Source organism: Falco cherrug, chromosome 1 (genome assembly GCF_023634085.1).
Source record: "Falco cherrug isolate bFalChe1 chromosome 1, bFalChe1.pri, whole genome shotgun sequence".
NCBI classification, from domain to species: Eukaryota; Metazoa; Chordata; class Aves; order Falconiformes; family Falconidae; genus Falco; species Falco cherrug.
In genome coordinates this window covers 123,678,254-123,697,156 of record NC_073697.1, presented here as the reverse complement: position 1 = coordinate 123,697,156, position 18,903 = coordinate 123,678,254, and the positions used below count along the sequence as shown (strand labels likewise).

General features: G+C 39.0%; 1 protein-coding gene across 20 annotated transcripts in view; it reads left to right on the top strand.

Moving 5' to 3' along the window:
- The window catches only part of BPTF (bromodomain PHD finger transcription factor), a 56,692-nt gene that overhangs the window by 35,880 nt on the left and 1,909 nt on the right, over window positions 1–18,903 (top strand). For 7 of the 20 annotated variants that reach the window (XM_055727237.1, XM_055727155.1, XM_055727171.1 and 4 more), the window contains 14 exons: window positions 994–1,246; window positions 1,681–1,842; window positions 2,820–2,968; window positions 3,315–3,438; window positions 3,974–4,197; window positions 5,447–5,669; window positions 5,904–6,790; window positions 7,564–7,646; window positions 9,527–9,752; window positions 10,187–10,539; window positions 13,909–14,082; window positions 14,990–15,182; window positions 15,729–15,813; window positions 17,672–17,858. In XM_055727237.1, the coding sequence (XP_055583212.1) occupies window positions 994–1,246; window positions 1,681–1,842; window positions 2,820–2,968; window positions 3,315–3,438; window positions 3,974–4,197; window positions 5,447–5,669; window positions 5,904–6,790; window positions 7,564–7,646; window positions 9,527–9,752; window positions 10,187–10,539; window positions 13,909–14,082; window positions 14,990–15,182; window positions 15,729–15,813; window positions 17,672–17,858 (3,323 nt within the window). The remainder of the gene's footprint in view (window positions 1–993; window positions 1,247–1,680; window positions 1,843–2,819; window positions 2,969–3,314; window positions 3,439–3,973; window positions 4,198–5,446; window positions 5,670–5,903; window positions 6,791–7,563; window positions 7,647–9,526; window positions 9,753–10,186; window positions 10,540–13,908; window positions 14,083–14,989; window positions 15,183–15,728; window positions 15,814–17,671; window positions 17,859–18,903) is intronic. The other 13 variants (XM_055727193.1, XM_055727162.1, XM_055727244.1 and 10 more) reach the window with 10 other exon arrangements.

Genomic DNA, 18,903 nt, shown 5'->3' with positions numbered 1-18,903 from the left:
ATTGATAATTTCATATAAATATATATAGGTATGGATGTATAGATGTGTGTATGTGTATATAAATATATGCAATGAAAATTAGGAAACCAATGCCATGTTGGTATTTCACATACATTATTAAGAATTTTGCTTTTTTTCCAACTTGCTCCTTTTTCATTTCGTATTCCCCGAAGAAAATACATTACTAGTGGAGTGTTTCAGATTAATGGGCATTACAACGATGATATGCTAACCAAATGCTGAAATTTAATAAAAACAGAGATAATTCCAGTAACATAGGGAAGAATGTTGGATTAGTTGGAATTGTAAAAGAGCGTACTGATACTATCCTTTCACAAAGTGGCTCTCTAAATTAAGTGTACTTTCTTGACTGTTATAGCACGGAAGGTTGCTGGGTAAGGTAAGGTATTTTGAACCTAATCTTTTTTGAGCAGGCTGGAAACTGGATTTATGGTTAAAAGAGTAATTATTAAAATTACGTTCTTAATGGTGAAGTAGAATGACATAGTGTATTTTATTTTTTTTCCGTGTAACTGCTGGGATCTCAGTGCAGGCAGCTCTAAACTTAGGAATGCTAGTAATAAACCGTGGTGATGTACCGCGTGCTGACCTAGGTGCAGGCTGAATGCACATGGTCAAAGCCAGACACAGCTGGATATCTTTCAAAGGTTTTTAACCTTTCAGATTAATCTGAGACTAATTAAGAAGTTCTTTGAAGTAAAATGTGCAGTGAAAGTAACATAAGGTGAGGGTTTTAGAGATGCTATAAAAGAAAATTTCTGGCTGTGTACTATAAGCAGACCTGTAGTTCTGCAGGTCAAGGAGCCTCATGGTATAGGGTGTGCGAGCAGCTTATTCTTCAGTCTTTACAACGTGAACTAAAATCCTACCAGAGTCCTTTATTTTTCAGTACTGTGAAGAGACAGGGTTTATTTTACAAAATCTGAAAACGCTGATCCATCCCTTCATTCTTTTTTTTTCTAAATTCTGTAGAAACGGCTGGAACAGCAGAAGCAGATACCTGCAGCAGGCGTGGCCCCTGCAGTCACTACATCCAGCAGCACTGCAACTACCGTCTCAACACCGCAGAAGGTTGTGGTAGGCCCTTTAGCAGGCCCAGTCCCCACTGGAACCAAAGTAGTACTAACTACGAAAGTGGGTTCTCCGGCTACAGTAACATTCCAACAGAACAAGAATTTCCATCAGACTTTTGCTACTTGGGTTAAACAAGGCCAGTCCTCGACAGGTAAGTAGCCATTTATTGTGGAGAGAACGTGTGCTAGAGTTCATCCTATATACAGCATCTACATCTTCTCCAGAATGTTATATCTTTGTTACACTTATTATTATCTTTGCTCTTAACTCTCTTACTGAGTCAGCAGGACATTTCTGAGATAATAACCTGTCTTAATTTTTCATCGTTCAGACTTGCTGGGTAGTCTTATTTCTGACCTGTCTGATTTATTAGTGACAGTTGTTGTTCTAGTAGTCATTGGTAATGAAAGCATTCTGTGCTGTAACGTACTGTTTCCAAAAAAACAAACGTGAGCAAAGAAAGTATGACACATTCAGAAATTACTGTAAAAATAATCCTGTGGTTTGCTGTTTCATACTTGAAAATAGTCATTTCATTGACTAATTATTCTGCTCTAAAACTGACTGTTCTGTGTACCTCAATAGCCACTAGCACAGCTGCCACTTCAGCCACAACCATTGCCAGCACAGGGCAGACCTTCCAGATCTCAGGCAGTCCAGTAACGATGGCAGGGAAAGTGATAACTAAGCTGCCACTCCCTGCAAACAGCAAGATTGTTGCCGTCAATGTGCCATCAACTCAAGGAGGTAGGGGAAAGGGAACTGAATTCAAAATGTATTCCAGCTTGCTGATTGATTCTCCATTGACACTATTTTTCCAGTAAAATAAACTGTGACTTGAAGGGGGAAAAATACTATTTTTTATATATATCTATACACACACAAGTTTCTAGAGCTTATCCCCCCTGTATTTGCATATTTGTGTCTGTAGGGGGGAAAATGCACGGTTTTTGCCTGTAAATTATTCTGCATCTCATAATGCAAAATTAGAAGCTTTATTTTTAACAATGTGGAATGAAGCATGCTTTTTTCATTATCAAAATTAAACATCAAAAAAACAACTTTATTCAGAGAAAAAAAAAAGCTGCTGTTCTTAGTTATTAATGCCTACATCTGCTCTTCACTGATGAGCAAGAGTTAGGCTTCAAACTAAGATTAGCATTCTTTCTTCTTGCCTCAGGAAGAGAACTTAATATTTTGAGATTTGTGAATGTATGTTGAACAGAAAAGCTCAATTCTCTGTCTGTTATACTTAGTGTCTGAGGAAATCATGAAGGCTGCTAGTTTTGTATTGAAATTTCTTAGGTGAGAGGAAAAGTATTGCCCATTTTCTTCAGCACCACAAGCTTGTAGGTGAAAGGTGTTTAAACTGGTCTCCTACATGTATTTTAAATTAATCAGATTATATTTTTAATGGTTGTATAATACTAATTTGTGGCACCGTGTCAATGCAAGGACTTATTCGCAGTTATCATCAAACTGATCTTTGTGAAGATTCATTCTTTCCTTAATCTTTTCTAAAATACCTATTTCTTAATGTAAAATGTAGTTGGATTATCAACAAAGTGTAGTGCTGCTTTACAAAGGCTCTCCCGAGAAATGCTGAAAGGCTCAAAGGTGTTCTAGAAACCTGGAGACTGATTTCTAAATGCCACCCTGTGGTTGCATTTACTTCTTTTGCTGGCAATTATGTCATTAACGATTCTCAATTTTTCTTTAATTAGGTGTTGTTCAAGTTCAGCAAAAGGTATTGGGTATCATTCCATCAACTACAGGTGCAAGTCAAACGTTTACTTCATTCCAGCCAAGGACAGCAGCTGTAACCATTAGGCCAAATACCACAGGGACGTTAGGAACCACAAGCACTTCACAAGTAAGATGTTTTTCTGATTATTTAATGCAAAAAGTGTGGGTGCATATATCTTAAGTTATTGGCAGATACTAAAAGTTCTCTATAGTCACGTTTCAATGTTTTTGGCTCATCTCAGCAATAGAGTTTATGGATCCTTTATTCCAAGGAGATGCAACAATTCTCTCCAATTGGAAAAACTAATAGTTCAGAGCTTGGTAAGCCTTAGTGGTGTGGGTGTAGACGAAAAAATACTGGATCTGCTTGCATCTTGGAATTAAAAGAAGCGCAAAACCAACCCAAACTTCAGGGCCTATCCCAGCAGCTTTTTTCACAAGGTGATACATGTTCTTCATTTTGGTGTATGTAGGTGGTGCAAGGGACACCGCTCCGCCCTGGTATGACAGTAATACGGACGCCACTTCAGCAGTCAACACTTGGAAAAACCATCATTCGAACACCTGTAGTGGTGCAACAAGGTATTCTTCCAGCCAGTAGGTTCATTTTAATATATAAATTTCCAGTGTGACATCCATGGTTTGTTTCTTCATAAATACTTTCTGTAGCATACGTCTTAAGACAAAAATACCTCATTTTCATGCTTGACTTCTAACAAGTGCTTTTTCTGACTTTTGAATATTTCGGTTGCAGGCTTTGTCAGTGGTGTTTATGATTGACACTGGAAAATCTAGTACTCATTTTGAAGTCCGTTCATTTGAAAACAAACAAAGAAGTTTAAAATAATTATGCATTGAGAAAGTTTGTTTTGGTTTGTTTTTAAAGGCAGGCTAAGTGTTTGAAATACTCCCTAAGTATGTAAATTGAATTAAAACAGAAAATACTTTGCAGATATTTTTCAGTCAACCACACAGGGCGAATGGTTTGTAAAGAAAATTTATGTGCAACCTGTAGCATTTGCTTCGCTTGTCTGATTATACACTGTTGCGAGTTGTTGTGACTTGGAGGTTTGCTGTGCTGATGGTTAAAATGTTGGAAATATGCTTCTTACCACAAATTATTCTCTTACAGGTCAGACACAGCAAGTGGTGACTCAAATAATTAGGGGTCAGCCTGTCTCCACAGCAGTTTCTAGTACAAGCACAGCTTCTTCCAGCGCTGGACAGAAGACTGTCACAAGTCCTGGGACACCACCTCAGCAAACGCAGCCGCAGCCCCCATCGCAGCCCCCTCGCCCCCAGCAGGGACAAGTGAAACTTACTATGGCCCAACTCACACAACTAACACAAGGACAGGTAAAAGCTTCTACAGCCTCTGGGTGTGGAAATGTGCTAATCCTTATCAAGCCTTTGCATTTCAGCAGCGTAGTGTATCTGCTCATAAATTTATGTTCCGGCCTTCATTTAGAATGACCATAGTAGCATAATTATAGACTGAAAGAAGCTTAAACAGTATATGTACAATTTTAAATATCACTTCCTATTGTATTCCCCGGTAATGTAACCAGCATCAGAAAAGTTTAGCAATATGGGAAAAAGTCCTTGTGTTAACAGCAGTAAGGGACATAATTATTTTGCATGGCCTGTTTTGTAGACCTTCAGAATGTAATGTTCGTTCCTTATCTTTTGATTTCGTGTGAAGGTTTAGTTTTCATGCACGTTATCCAGAGGAAAAATTACGGTATCTGGAACTGGAGGAAGAAAAAGTTCTTAGAGCTTCTGCTTAGATCGTGAAGGTCTGTCAGCAAAAAATACTTTAGAGTCAAGCATAGCGTAAAAATAGACTTCTGTGAGTTACCACAACAGCTATTCTTCAAATTATAAATAATATATGTAAATGATTGTTATGTACAAGCTGCTTGTTGCCAGATAAGATTTTGCTATGTGGAACAAGACTCTCAGAGAGTTTGTTTTCACACCAGAAGACTTAGAAGGATTTTTGTAGGGACCTTACTCTGTTCAGTGGGTTCACAAAATGTGGAATTACGCATCTATGTGTTGGGATAATACTCTGCCTTCTCCGTCACTTGAGTTGAGAGTGATGTCATGAGCTGCCTAAGTGTCAGCTTAAGCAACCGAAATTCACAATATGTTACAGGCTGAGCAGCCAGTCATGAGAGCTCACAGGTAGGCAGGATCTGATATGTGGTAAGGAAATGTTTTGAACGCAGAGAACTTTTGCACAAACTATTGGGATTCTTCAGAAAGTAATTAATAGTGTGTCTAAAACTGTCCATGCTCTCTATTGCTTGTAAATTCTAGGAACGAAGATAATGTATTTTAGCTGCTTTCTGGCTAGGGTTTCTTGTCAACGTTTGGATGAAAATACGTGTAACTACCTCCAACCCAGTAATCTGTTGATGATAGAATTGTTGAAAGGGTATTTTATTATTTCAGGGTCTCAGATGTTAGTTTTGGATTTTAGGAATGTGCAAAGTGGTGAAAGTATTGAATTCTGAAATCCAAAACGCTAAATCTTCTGATTTTCCGCAAAGTCTGTTTAAGAATTTTATCACTAATGCATCAATATTAACTTTTTTTTTAGGGTGGCAGTCAAGGATTAACTGTGGTAATTCAGGGACAAGGTCAAACTACTGGTCAATTACAATTAATCCCTCAGGGTGTGACTGTAATACCTGGTCCAGGACAACAGCTTATGCAAGCAGCTATGCCAAATGGTACAATTCAGAGATTTCTTTTCACCCCACTATCAGCAGCTGCTACTACAGCTAGCACAACTACCACAACAGTTTCTACTTCAACCTCGGGTAAGCATTGTTCTGTTCAGCAGATAAAAAGCTTCAATTTCAGTAGCATGGGAGTTTTTTTGGAGTTGGAGATGGTCTGTTATTACAGTAAATCTGTTGGAAGTGTATTATAAACTTAGAAATCTCTTGAATTTCTGTCTAGAGCTTTACAGTAGTTCTAAAAGGTTTAAATTAGTAAGGCTCGTAGACACGTCATTTGAAATGAATGGAATACTTGTTTTTTCTCCTTCACAGCTACAGGGGAACAGAAGCAAGCTCTACAGGCACAGCCAACATCAGCGCTGCCGCCAGTTCAGCTGCAGCCTCAGAGTCAGCAGCAAGCCCAGCCTCAAGTGCAGAATCAGAGCACCCAGCCTGCGCCACTGGCCCAGCCACCGGCAGCTCCGCCGGCATCGCAGTCTGAAACCCAGCCCCAGCCTGAGCCTCAGACTTTGGCGTCTGTTGACTCTCCAGTCACACCCGAAGCACAGACATCTAAATCTCCAGTTCAGTCTCCGGCACAGACCCAGGCGCAAGGGCAGTCTCCAGTGCAAGTCCCGAGCCAGCCGCAGACGGCAGTCCTCCCACAATGCCAGTCCCAAGCCCAGCCTCAGCCGCCAGCTCAGGTGCAGACTACAACCCAACAGCAGAGTCAGATGCAGCCCCATGCTCCCATACAAATTCAAGCTCAGCTGCAGCAATCACAGCCTCAGGTTCAGACTTCTGTCTCAACCCTTCCAACTACTCAGAGTTTAAATCAGGTTCCTGTGCAATCCCCAACTCGTCCTCAGCTGCAACTTCAGCAGCCTCCAACAAAAGTTATTACAGTGCCTCAGCTTCAGCAACAAGTTCAAGTTCTCTCTCAGCTTCAGTCACATGTTGTGGCTCAGATACAAGCCCAACAAGGCAGTGTGCCCCAGCAGATCAAGCTTCAGTTACCTATTCAGATCCAACAAACTAGCCCAGTACAGGCTCACCAGATTCAGAATGTGGTAACAGTTCAAGCAGCTAGTGTTCAGGAGCAGCTGCAGAGAGTTCAGCAGCTCAGGGAGCAGCAACAGAAGAAAAAACAGCAACAGATAGAAATTAAACGTGAGCACACCCTTCAGGCTTCTAATCAAAGTGACATTATCCAGAAACAGGTAAAGTTAACAGAAGGAAATTAAAACTTAATGAATGAAACAAATCTCATTTTAAATGCCTGTTCTTGTTAACAATGTTAATACATTTGATAGGCAGTTAATTTGATTCTTTCAAAGTTAGTGCACGATTGCATTTTGGCAATTTCATTAAATATTCTGAGTTAATTCAGCACATCAGGTCAATTGTACCATGTTTGCAGTCTTCTGGCGCCTTGAATTCAACTTACCACTAGCTGCTGGGACAATACATCTTCATTCTCAGTTCAGGAAAGATAGGTTATAGATAGGAGAGCTGACGTTCAGAACACATGTACAGTACTTTCATTGCCTGCTGTAGGAAACTGAGGTTTCAAAGAGGTATCTGAAATGTAATGCTGTTGGATGGCTGCAGGGCTTAAAAAAAATACATATATATATATATATATATAAAAAAAAAATAGACTCTGACCATTTTTTAAAATAAAAAAAAAACAGTCACTGAAGAAATACTGTCAATTTACATTTAGTCCCTAGGTTTCAACTCAACATAAGCAAAATATCCTACTGTGTGTGGGAGGGAGAATGGTGTTAGTTTTCAATTTCATTTTCAATTCTCAGATAATTGCCTTAAACAAGCACTGCCCCTGATAAAACCAGTTCTATTTTGTCACTTACTGAAATAAATAACACTAACTTTTTCTTTAACTTTGGAAATGTCCTGGTTCTCCCAGTAATATTATGAAATACTGGCTAAATTTTTCATATTTTATTTTGGATTCTGTATCATCCTACAGGTGGTTATGAAACAGAATGCTGTCATAGAACACTTGAAACAAAAGAAGACACTGACTCCAGCTGAGAGGGAAGAAAATCAGAGGTGAATGTGCATCATAGTGCATCTTTAGATGTGAAAGTTTTGCATTTATAACATCTTATAATGGTGTAATAAAACACTGGTTTATAAAAAAACAAAAAGCCCCTTAAAGAAATTTTGCTATTTTAAAATTGCTTAAAGTAACACTCAAAAGTAACTTTTTATAACCGTGTTCTTAAAGTAATTGAATTCTGTGTATTCTCGATTTTCTTTTGATTACATGTTTTTAAAGTTAAATGTATTGCATGTGTGTGAAGCTGGGCACAGATTTTAAGTTTAAGGTAAAAACCAAAACCATCCTTAAAAGAAGGGTAGAATGGAGATTTAATTGTTCTGTTGCAAAAAAGCCTGGGTTTTGTTTGTTCTTTATCATGGCAGTTTATTTCCATTCTTACCTGCTGTACATCCCACTCTACAGAATAAATTTAAGAGTTGGAAGGCAGTTCTGTTTGACAAACTAGATTTTACGCTTAAAGCTGCTACACACAAATTTGGAGTGTTTGTCGTTTGTCTTGGGGTTATTTTGACCCCTTTTCACTCGTGCAGTTGCTTCAGTTGGATAATCATAATTGTGTGTATTGTCAGTAAGAAAAAGAATAGTGGCTTTTATAAAATTTTGGTCATCAAATCAGAGTACAAGCTTAGTTGATTACAAAAATATTAGTAGGTGCTACTTGCTTAACGTTCACAGTTGCACAGAGTAAGATGTATTGTGATATACTCTTAATGTAGTGGTGTCAGACAGCCAAATCGGTATTTAGACCGACAGAAGTCCAATATAATTAATAATAATAAGAAGAAGAAGAAGCAGTACAGCTGTTTTTCTATGTCGCTGGTAGTTTGGGTGGGTTTTTTTCTTCTCCAAAAATGTAATTTGGGTGTCCTACCTGGTGAAAAAACAGACTAAATCAAGTAGATGTAGTGCAGGTAAAAAGAGCAAAGTAAACAAAGTGGTATGGCCCTCGGCCCTCCAAAACCACTAGGATGTTTCATATGTCATCGAAATACAGATGTCTATCAAAAGACAGTATGTCTGAGTCTAAGATTACAGAGCCAGCAGCAGCTGGTTGTCCTGCCCATTGCTATTTTGTTGCTTGCTTCCAGCTTGTATGTCAACAGGAGTTATTTTTCATGGTCACTCTGGCAACAAGAAGCATTTAGTTTCTAGTGGGTTTGAAATAGAATGGGAAGGGAAAAGGAAGTTCAGAAGAACAAAAATACATTCATTTTCTAATTGAAATGTAAAGCAAAATAAGTGAATTGCAGAACAAGTGAGCAGGAAAAGAGATTTGTGGTTGAGTGTACAACAAGCGGATGAGAAATTAATCTTGAGTTGTCATCAGTGAAGAAATTGGCAACTGCTTTATTGTGAATTCTATACACTGAAAAACATGTCAGTCCTTATGCCAAAGCACAAAAGCTTAGTAATATTTGGTGGTCACTGGAGAGTGGAAACGTATGTTTTAGGAGAGTTCACAGGCTTCCAACTTGCTTTCATCCTACACGAGCATAAACAAAATCCAGCTCTTTCAAACTTGTTTGTAAAAACTGAACTGAGTGGAAATGTCTCTCGTTGTACTAAAGCCTAAGCTTTGTTGGGAGTTTTATAGGGGAAGGGGAGGAACAGTTATACTCGGACCAGTTCAATGAAATTGGGACTGGCCGCTTGAGCCTAACTAGGGATTTGATCTCTCCCAGTGGTGGTCTGGTAAAAAAGTATGAGTGGGAACAATGTGTGTTACTAAATTTGCCTTGTACATCTTAGGAAATGTGATAATTTAGCTTGCAACTTGCAGAGGCTGGAGAATGAAATGATTCTGCAATCTCAGCTGGGGATAAATAGGCAGCTCGGCACAATGTACTTTTTCTTTATTTCTTCCCAGAATGATTGTGTGCAACCAAGTGATGAAATATATTCTGGATAAGATAGACAAAGAAGAAAAACAGGCAGCTAAGAAACGAAAGCGAGAAGAGAGTGTAGAACAGAAGCGTAGTAAACAGAATGCTACTAAGCTCTCAGCTCTACTTTTCAAGCATAAAGAACAGCTGAAAGCTGAAATATTGAAAAAAAGAGCCCTTCTGGACAAGGATCTACAAATTGAAGTGCAGGTAAGGACAGTTATTCTCAAAGACTGATTTGATTTTAAGCTGGGGAGAATATATCTGTGTTAATCTTTACCCGTTTGCTCAGTGAGATTTTAAGCAAACATACAGGAAGAAGTTCTGGTTGTAGATACCTGGGTCTCTGCGAAGCTAGATTTAAGGCCTTTTATAGTGCTTGTTTTTCACCTGGACTGAAACTACCTTGTTTTCTAAAACAGCTTCTGATAAATTACAGCCAGTGGGCCACAGTAGGCCAAGTGTGTCATCCCTTAATGTTGTGTGAATTGTAGGCTAGGCACGTTGAAAGATTTGTGTGTTTAAATGGCTCTAATTATTTTCTTTTGATACGTCCCCGTGCTTTAATGTCTAGATTTTAAGCCTGTCCTGGAATAATCATATGAAGTGCCTTCCTCTCTATTTATTCATTTAATATGCTTCAGGAGGAGCTAAAGAAAGACTTGACTAAAATTAAGAAAGAAAAAGAAAAAGCCCAGGCAGCTGCAGCTGCTGCAGCCGCGGCAGCCGCTGCAGCCGCGGCAGCCGCCGCTGCACCGCCACCGCCGCCGCCACCACTGCCACCACCACCACCACAGCAACACGCAGCCAGCGTCGTCTCCTCCTCCTCCACCACAGTCCCAATGCCAGTATCCTCCCAGAAGAGAAAGCGAGATGAGGAGAAAGATTCGTCAGCTTCCAAGTCCAAGAAAAAGAAAATGATTTCTACTACCTCAAAGGAAACAAAGAAGGACACAAAGCTTTACTGCATCTGTAAAACGCCTTACGATGAGTCTAAGTGAGTAGTGAATGCCGCAGCCTTTTCCTCTGTATCCTTAGCTTTAGGTTTAGCATTTAGCTGTTAGTGCAAGGTAGTTCTAGAATTGGAGATAAGAGTATCAGGTGTTATTGCAATGATCATTAAGGTATAAAGAATAAAGTCTCTCTTTTCCACTAGCAGTTACAAAACTATTAACATACTTGATTTATACTATTAATGTATGTGATTTATATTTCTACTTGTTTGCATGTTCCCATTGTATGACCTTTCTGTCTCACATGCACATACTCTTTTTTTTTTTTTTTTTTTTTTTTTCCTCCGCTCTGTTATTCTTTCTTTTGCCGTTTTGCCTCTGCCTCAGAAGCAAGTGACAATTGGGTTTGAGCAATTTCTCGTGAACAAGCAGCTGGTGTTCTTTAGAAATAGCTTTGGTACCGTCTTCTGATAAATGACTTTTTTGTAAGTCAGTAGCCAGTAAAGGGGGTTCGAAGGTACTGGGCTGCAGTTCACTTTGGACAATGTTTCAGGTAGAAATGGTTTCCATGTGTTGTAATTTACATCCCAGGGTTGATAAAATAATGAATATGTAAGCATTTGACAAAGTGAAAACTGCAGTTCTCTGTAGTTTGATTCTGACTGTGAACGAGAGAAAATATTTATATTACGTACGAAGCTTGTGAAGAAACTTAGTAAGTGGTGGAGTGGAAGATTCTGTGGATCGCAGGGAGATAGCGTTACACGTTCCTGCTTAAGCTAGAAGTGACTAACATCCAGTAGCTGGTAATGGTTAACATCTGATAGCTGTGTATGTAAAGTAAATTTGACTTCAGACCAATTGCAAGTGAGTATGTACCTGCTCAACGAGTAACAACACCAAAAAGTGTTAATTGATGCCATTTGGTGGTGGTTTAAATGCTGATAACAGAAAGAAACCACAGAGGTGGAGTAGTGCTTTCACTCCAGTAATGGTTCTTCGTTCCAAGCTTAGGGTCAGGACTAGAGGATCTCTTGAGGTTCCTTCTAGCCTTTTGTGGTGTTTAATTTTTTTTTTATATATATGAAGTTGAGATCTTCAGGGTTTTTTGATCTTGGTTGTTCAGTAGCTCTGACCATGACACCGTTACTTCAGTGTGGGAAATCGGACTGCTCTCTGTGCTGCCGTTTCTGTAGACACAGCAGACTGGGGTGCCCCGGTGTTACTTCTAAGGGACGTCACCAGTCACGCTTAATAACGTTGTTAGACTTCCCATAATCCAGTAGACTCAGGAGGATCCCCTGTTCTCATTTTGTTGTGACACCGAATAAAGGTCTGTGTATTACTGCTTCTGTTGTTAGTAAGCGATAGAACGGTCACAAAAATGAGAGGAGATGAACAAATTCTGTGAGCAAAAGGCTTTGATTGTCAGACAGACTCTTTTTGGTGGGCGTTTGAGTAAGCCAATGAAAAATGTGGTTATAGAGGGAGTTTTGGTAGCCTGAATCGAGAGCTATGCTTAAATGCACAGAACAAAAATTGAAGAAAATGAAATCTTAATGACTTGGTATCCTTAGCAATACGATTCAGTTCTGCTGCTTTGCTTTTTGTGAATCCTGAATTTTATGTTCTTATAAATGATGACTGTGCTACTGAACTACATTATCCTTCCACTATCTGGAAAGGGATTAGTCAAGTTTTAAAACAGTTTTCTGGCAAACATTTTTTTTTTTATTATTTTCAAATATATATATATGCATAGGCATCAGATGCTTCTCTTTGTGCCAGTGTCTCTTTTCTACTTCAGAAAAAGATAGATGTGCTGCTTGAAAAGCTAATTAGTGGTATATTATGAATACCCTATGCATTTTTTAGGATGTAGTAAATCCTCAAAAGTCATTCCGTGTTGTGTATTTTATTGGAAATCCCTTTATGTTTGGTTTTCATTTGTGATACTCCAGGGTTATAGGTAGGGATTTGCTCATAACGTTTCCAGGGATGGCCAGGAAGGGTGTCTTTTGAAGATTCCTACTTAGATTCTGACTTACTTGTGAAGTGACATAACGTGACACCTGTTCCACATTCTAGTGGCAAGGTTTAGCACCTACACCTAGACGTAAATGTGCTTCCGCATCACCAGGGGCAGAGAGACACAGTCTTTCGTGGGAAGAGGAGGCAGGCTGAATCATTGTTGGTAGTTGTCAGAAGGAGCTATATCTATCTATTCTTTACGGGTTGCGTCATCTGTTATTATTTTTATTATTTTATTTTTAGGATTTGTTTGACTGAAAATTAAGAGAAAAGGCAGGATCTGAGTACCAGAGTGTATGCACGGACCCAAGAAATTAGAGATGCTTGTTTTGTGGAACATGTGCTAGCTCCTGTCCTGTTGCTAGTGTGCAGTGTCCAGGGGGTGCTGGCAGGCTGAACTAGGATGGCAGTAACTCATACGGCAGCGCGTGGCAGGTGGGGATGGTCGCCAAAATCCGGGAAGATCAAGGTTCTGAGTCAGCTTGCTTTTGCTTAGGCAGAGAGAATGGATGTGTAACTTCGCCCATCTGGTTGATTGTCACTAGTCATAGGTATGTTTTGAGATATCCATACACAAAATGACAAACATCCTTGCATAATATTTTACAGTTTTGTCACATCATTCTGTGCAAGGTCCCATTCATACGATTCCGTACCTGGTTCCCTTCACTTTGTGTCATACCATATCTGGTTCCGTCACATAGCTGTGTCTGAGAGTAGACATTATTTTCTGCAGAATAGTCCACGTTCCAATTTGTTGCAATTTTGAGTAGTTTAATTATCTGGTTTTCAGTATGCGCCCCCTCAAAAAAAAAAAAAAAAAAATACAAGTATGACAACCATGTCCTGGCCCCATTTTCTTTCATATCATGTTATACCAATATGTATCCTACACATGGCTGGTATGCATGTTCTTCGTAGTATACTTGTAACTCCTAGTTGGTGTTTGCGCTTTGCTTTTGTTTTTTAAATTAACTGAGACCTACATTTTCAAATCTTAAAGGAAATGTTTCAGTGGCCTTTGAGCTACGGTTTTGAAAATGTAAATCTTTTTCTTTGGCCTTGTCTTTTTGTGCCTTTTACAGTTTTTCACACACACGTTGGAGACATACATTTTGAGCCCAGTTTTGTCAAAGTCTGGTTACATATTGTTGTGCATTTTAATGAAATGTCAATTTAAAATTGACCCCAGTGACCTTACTGACAGTACAGCTGCAGCATGAGATGTTAGTCTGTAAGGACAGAATGCTAGGAAGCAGTGAAACCGAGACAGATAACTGACGCAGGGCAGCAAGAAAGCGCATCAGAGAGAAATGCAGGGAAAAGTGCCATGCCATTTGAAATGACAATTACATTGTCATTTTCATTGTGAATACTTTTAGGTTCTATATTGGCTGTGATCTTTGTACTAACTGGTATCATGGAGAATGTGTTGGCATCACAGAAAAGGAGGCTAAGAAAATGGATGTGTACATCTGTAATGATTGTAAACGGGCACAAGAGGGCAGCAGTGAGGAATTGTACTGTATCTGCAGAACACCTTATGATGAGTCACAGTGAGTTCTGATAAGAACCTCTTATTTAATGTTTAGGTAGCAAACTGCTCTGACTGTGGTTACCTGTTCCTTGCAAAGAAAAAAAAAAAAAAAAGAAAAAAAAAAGTTACTCTGCATATGTTGTATTCATTCGTAATACAAATTGCTTTTCAGTAATTGTCTTCCTCTCCAAAATGTGTCTATACAGTAAATGTTTAGGAAAAGAGAAATTTTCAGGGTGGTCAAAATGTATTGGGTTTTGGTTTTGGTTGGGGTTTTTTGGTTTGTTTTTGTTTTTTCTAAACGCCTTGTACTTTAATTTGGGATTACTTCTTTTTCTGTCTTTAACAAGGGATGGTTAGACAGATTAAAAGACAAATGTAGTATTTAGCGGATTTTGTGTGTGTGTGTGTTTTAATCTGATCTGGATAGAAAGCATAATTTTAGTATGGGGGTATACGGTTGGTATCTTTTACTGTAAGGCCTTGTCATAGAAATACCCCTTCTGTATTCAGCTACAAGACTGAAGCTTCCTTATGAAAAATGTTTGTACAGAGTGAAACAAGAGTCCTAGTTGTAGCGCAGTTTGTGCAAAATGTATCTTGAATTGTTTTGGAATACTGGTTGGGTGAGACTTCTGGCATTACACTGTTCCTTTCAACTCTAAAGCAGAGGAATTATTTTTGAAGTCTTGATTGCTTGAAAGTGTGTAGTATAAAATTTAGGAACTAATTTTGAAATGGTCTGTAATTTAGCCTGTTTGTAAATACAAAAGCAGTTTGAGTAGTGTAATTAGAATTTGTCATGTTACGCTTGTATTTAATCATGCCAAGTATCTGCTTGTGTGCAGGAGATTGCAGGTTTATGTGTTTAAATGTGACCTTTGAATTAAGTAGATCAAGTCACTAACATCTTTTTGGATTTGCAGATTTTACATTGGCTGCGACCGATGTCAGAACTGGTATCATGGGCGCTGTGTTGGCATTTTACAAAGTGAGGCAGATCTCATTGATGAATATGTGTGTCCACAATGTCAGTCCACAGAAGATGCCATGACTGTGCTCAGTCCACTAACTGATAAAGATTATGAAGGTTTAAGAAGAGTGCTGCGTTCCTTACAGGTGAGAATAAGGACTGCAGCAAAACGGAGTGCTTTACTGTACAGGGCATATCTGGGGGAGGCTTTGAGTTCTCTTCTAGTACCTTTGCCTTTTCTGCTACAGCTGTGAAGAATTTTGGTAAAATAATTGTGTGGTAACAGAAATCCTCAAAGGGTAATATTTTGCTTTGTCTTATATTTTGCAGATGTTATGAAAGGAAATTAATTTTAGAGTCCTTGAAAGTGAAAACAGTGGCCAGTTTCTAGGTGTGAAGTGCCAGGCACTCTCCGTAAATTCATTACTTGCTTTTCCGTGCCGCCTGTTCAGCACAGTACCCTGTTCAGCCCAAACTTCACGTTGTTTCCTGGTTTGAAGCCCAACCAACTACTCGGCCACTGGCACCAAGCCTTAAGCTTTCCCCACTCATAGATGAGAACTAGTTACCTAACACTGCGCTTTTCCTTAAGTTCAACTCCAACAGATAAAAGTATAATGAAAATATTTAGCTATTAAATAGTGCTAATGTAACATAATTGTTTTGTTTTGTGTTATTTGTTTTCCTGACAGGCTCACAAAATGGCATGGCCATTCCTAGAACCGGTAGATCCCAATGATGCACCAGATTATTATGGTGTTATTAAAGAGCCAATGGGTGAGTGTTTCTGAGCAACAGCGTGAGTGGGTGGATTTAGGTTTTTGAATATCAAATGAATTACCTGCTGACCATTTGCATCCAGAGATCTTTAAAGATGTGTTTTGCAAAATACACAGGTTTTGCAGTGAGGCAGATGAAACAATGTGATTTCTCACTGATATATTTAGCAGGTTTATCTATATATTTAACATATCTACCTCTAGGCTGGCTCTTTAACCCTAAATACTGTCAGTCTAACATACAAAATGTGAAATTCAGTGCAGCAGTAGGATAGAATTCCTGGTTTAAAATTATTTCAAGAGGATAAATCTACCATGTTTTGCTTTGGATTTTTTCTGCCTTTGTGCATCAGTTCCTCCTACAAGTGTGGAGTATGTACTCTGTGGTTTGAGGAGGAAGTGGTGCTCATAGAGTTGTGTGACACGCAGCTTAAGGTGGAGCTTAAAGTTATTTCCATCTGACTAGATAGTATACTAGATTTTGGATTGCATGTAATTTGTCTTTAAAGCTAATGAATAACAATTGATTCAAGGGGGGGGGGGGGGGGCAGGGGGGCGGAAGCGGGAAGCACTGCAGCTTTACACTGGTTTACCCTGATCTTCCTAGACCTTGCCCGGTAGCTAGGAGTAAGCTCGATAAACGCTTGGAATGTGAAACGTCTTGGGAAAATCTGCCTCCTGCCCGAAATGGTGTCACTAAATGTTACTCCTTTCCTTCCAGCTACTGAACCAATACCTTGTCATCTGTCTAAATGAGACCTAGTGTATCATTTGAGCCTTCCCACCTGCTCCTTACTGATACCAGAGATAGGGACGTTAACTTCAATATTTTGACAAAATCGTGGTATGCTGACTGAAAATAATAATTTGCTTAGGAATTGTGTCCTTTTCTGTTCCAAAGTTCAGGATTGTGCTGTTATAAAAAGGCTAAACAACTTCTATTCCATAATTGATAGGTTAAAATTTATAAGGAAGGCTCAAATAATAATCTAATTAAGCATATCAAGATTTAATGGAGTAAACAAAAGTGCGTTTAGCCCTTTCTAACTTAACTAGCAGGAAAATACACTTGTAAGTATACAATATACGTAAAACACCCTGGGTAACGCAGGCCTGTCTGCGCTTGTTTTCACACATTCTGGCACTGCTGGCGGTTCAATATCGGCACTTTTAAGGGCATTTTCCAAAGGCAGGTCGTTGTTCTTTCCAGCTAAAAGTGCCACGGTACGTTTAGACAGCTATATTTATAATCGGCAGTTCTCGTTCCTCTCTTTAATTTACATTTGCATTAAAATAGGACAGTTACTGCTTACTTCACCATTCTGGTCTCATCAGTGTGTCTAAGACATCAGTAAGAATGAGAGCACTAGCGTTTTGTATGATCCTGCACTTGAAATCTTCCATCTGTGCCATGTGGCAATGTGCATATGCCCTTGAAAATTGATAATTCATTCAAAGCAAGTCATGAATTCAAATAAAAAATAATCGGAAGGTTTTATACTCTTGGTCTCAGTGAGAGCTGTAAAGAAAATAAAGTACAAGTAACTGAATCCAGATTGTCTGACTTGCACCCCACCCACCCACCCCCAATTTCTTCTGAAAAAACAAATAGCTTCCTGCAAAAGACCCAAGTTTTCCAAGGTCGTTTTGATACTTACATTTTAATGCAGCTGTACACAACGTATTAATGCATAAGTGTTTGTTCTGAAGGAGCCCTACTGGTGTCACCGTGTCACAGGCAGCATTCCTGGAAAAGCAGCTAACCCAGACAGGCTTTGTTTCCTGTAACCTCGACAACGTGAACTTCTGTTGGGGACGAAAATGTCTCATTGTAATGATCTCTGGTTTCTTTAAAGACCTTGCCACCATGGAGGAAAGAATACTGAAACGTTACTACAAAAAGGTCACGGAGTTTGTGGCAGACATGACCAAAATTTTTGATAACTGTCGTTACTACAATCCGAGTGACTCCCCTTTTTACCAATGTGCAGAAGTTCTTGAATCGTTCTTTGTACAGAAACTAAAAGGATTTAAGGCAAGCAGGTAAGCTACAGTGTTCCTAATCATAGATGTTCTGTTGTCCCCTAAAATCTTCTTAATGCTTTTATAAGCTTACCTTGCATTCGTGGGTTTGCCTCTGTGCATTTCTCCAGACAACTGCTTTTCTTTTAAAGGGAAAAAAAAATAGTAATCTGTTCTATAATAGCCAGCTGTCATTTTCTGTCAAAATTAAGGCTGAAATACGATTTTGTGGCGGTTACTTTATAGTATTTCTTCCAAATGAGTTGTTAACGTGCAAATTTGGGCAGCGGCATCATAAATATAGAAAATTTGAATGGCACTTTTAAGTCATCGCTGCAGAAAACTTAGTGAGAATCATTTCTGATGAGGACAAATACTGTGTTTTGAGTTACAATAATGTTCTACTGTGCAGTAAATACTTCTCATGCTAAAAAGAGACAATCGTTCTGTGAAGCTTATAGTCCAATGAAAAATGAAAATACTTTCGGTTTTACTAATTCATCTTTTTGTAACTGTCCGTATTTGAACGAGAGAGAATAAGGGTTAAAGTAGGGTGTGGAAAACTAAATACAATTCAGAATTCACTATTTAAAATGAAACTGTCCTTTTTTAAATGTTTTTCTGTGGAAGGATCAGTGTAGAGTATTTCCCTAACACAGACATTCCTGAAAAAGAACGTGCAGCTCTACTACAAACTCTTCTGTTGCTTGCCTGTTCGTTCTAGTGGCACGTACATGGGAGTTGTACGGCACCAGTCAAATTATAAATGTATTTAGTACAGCTGTTGCTAAAGCCAGCTTACTCAAAACACGGAGGGAGTATGCGGATTTCTCCTGCATGGCTGCTGTATGCCAACATGAGCCAGCTGTAACGGAGTTACAAATGTTGGGCGCCTTCCAGCATTACTCAGAAATTGTCTGTGTGTAGTAGTTAACTCTGTCCATCCGACTGTAACAGTCACAACTGTAACTGACTGCTTGCCCAGGATGATAATGCGGGATTACACCCCTGTGTAATTAACTAAATGGAAAGCTTCGCTTTACATCCATTGTTGGGGAAGCTGTCT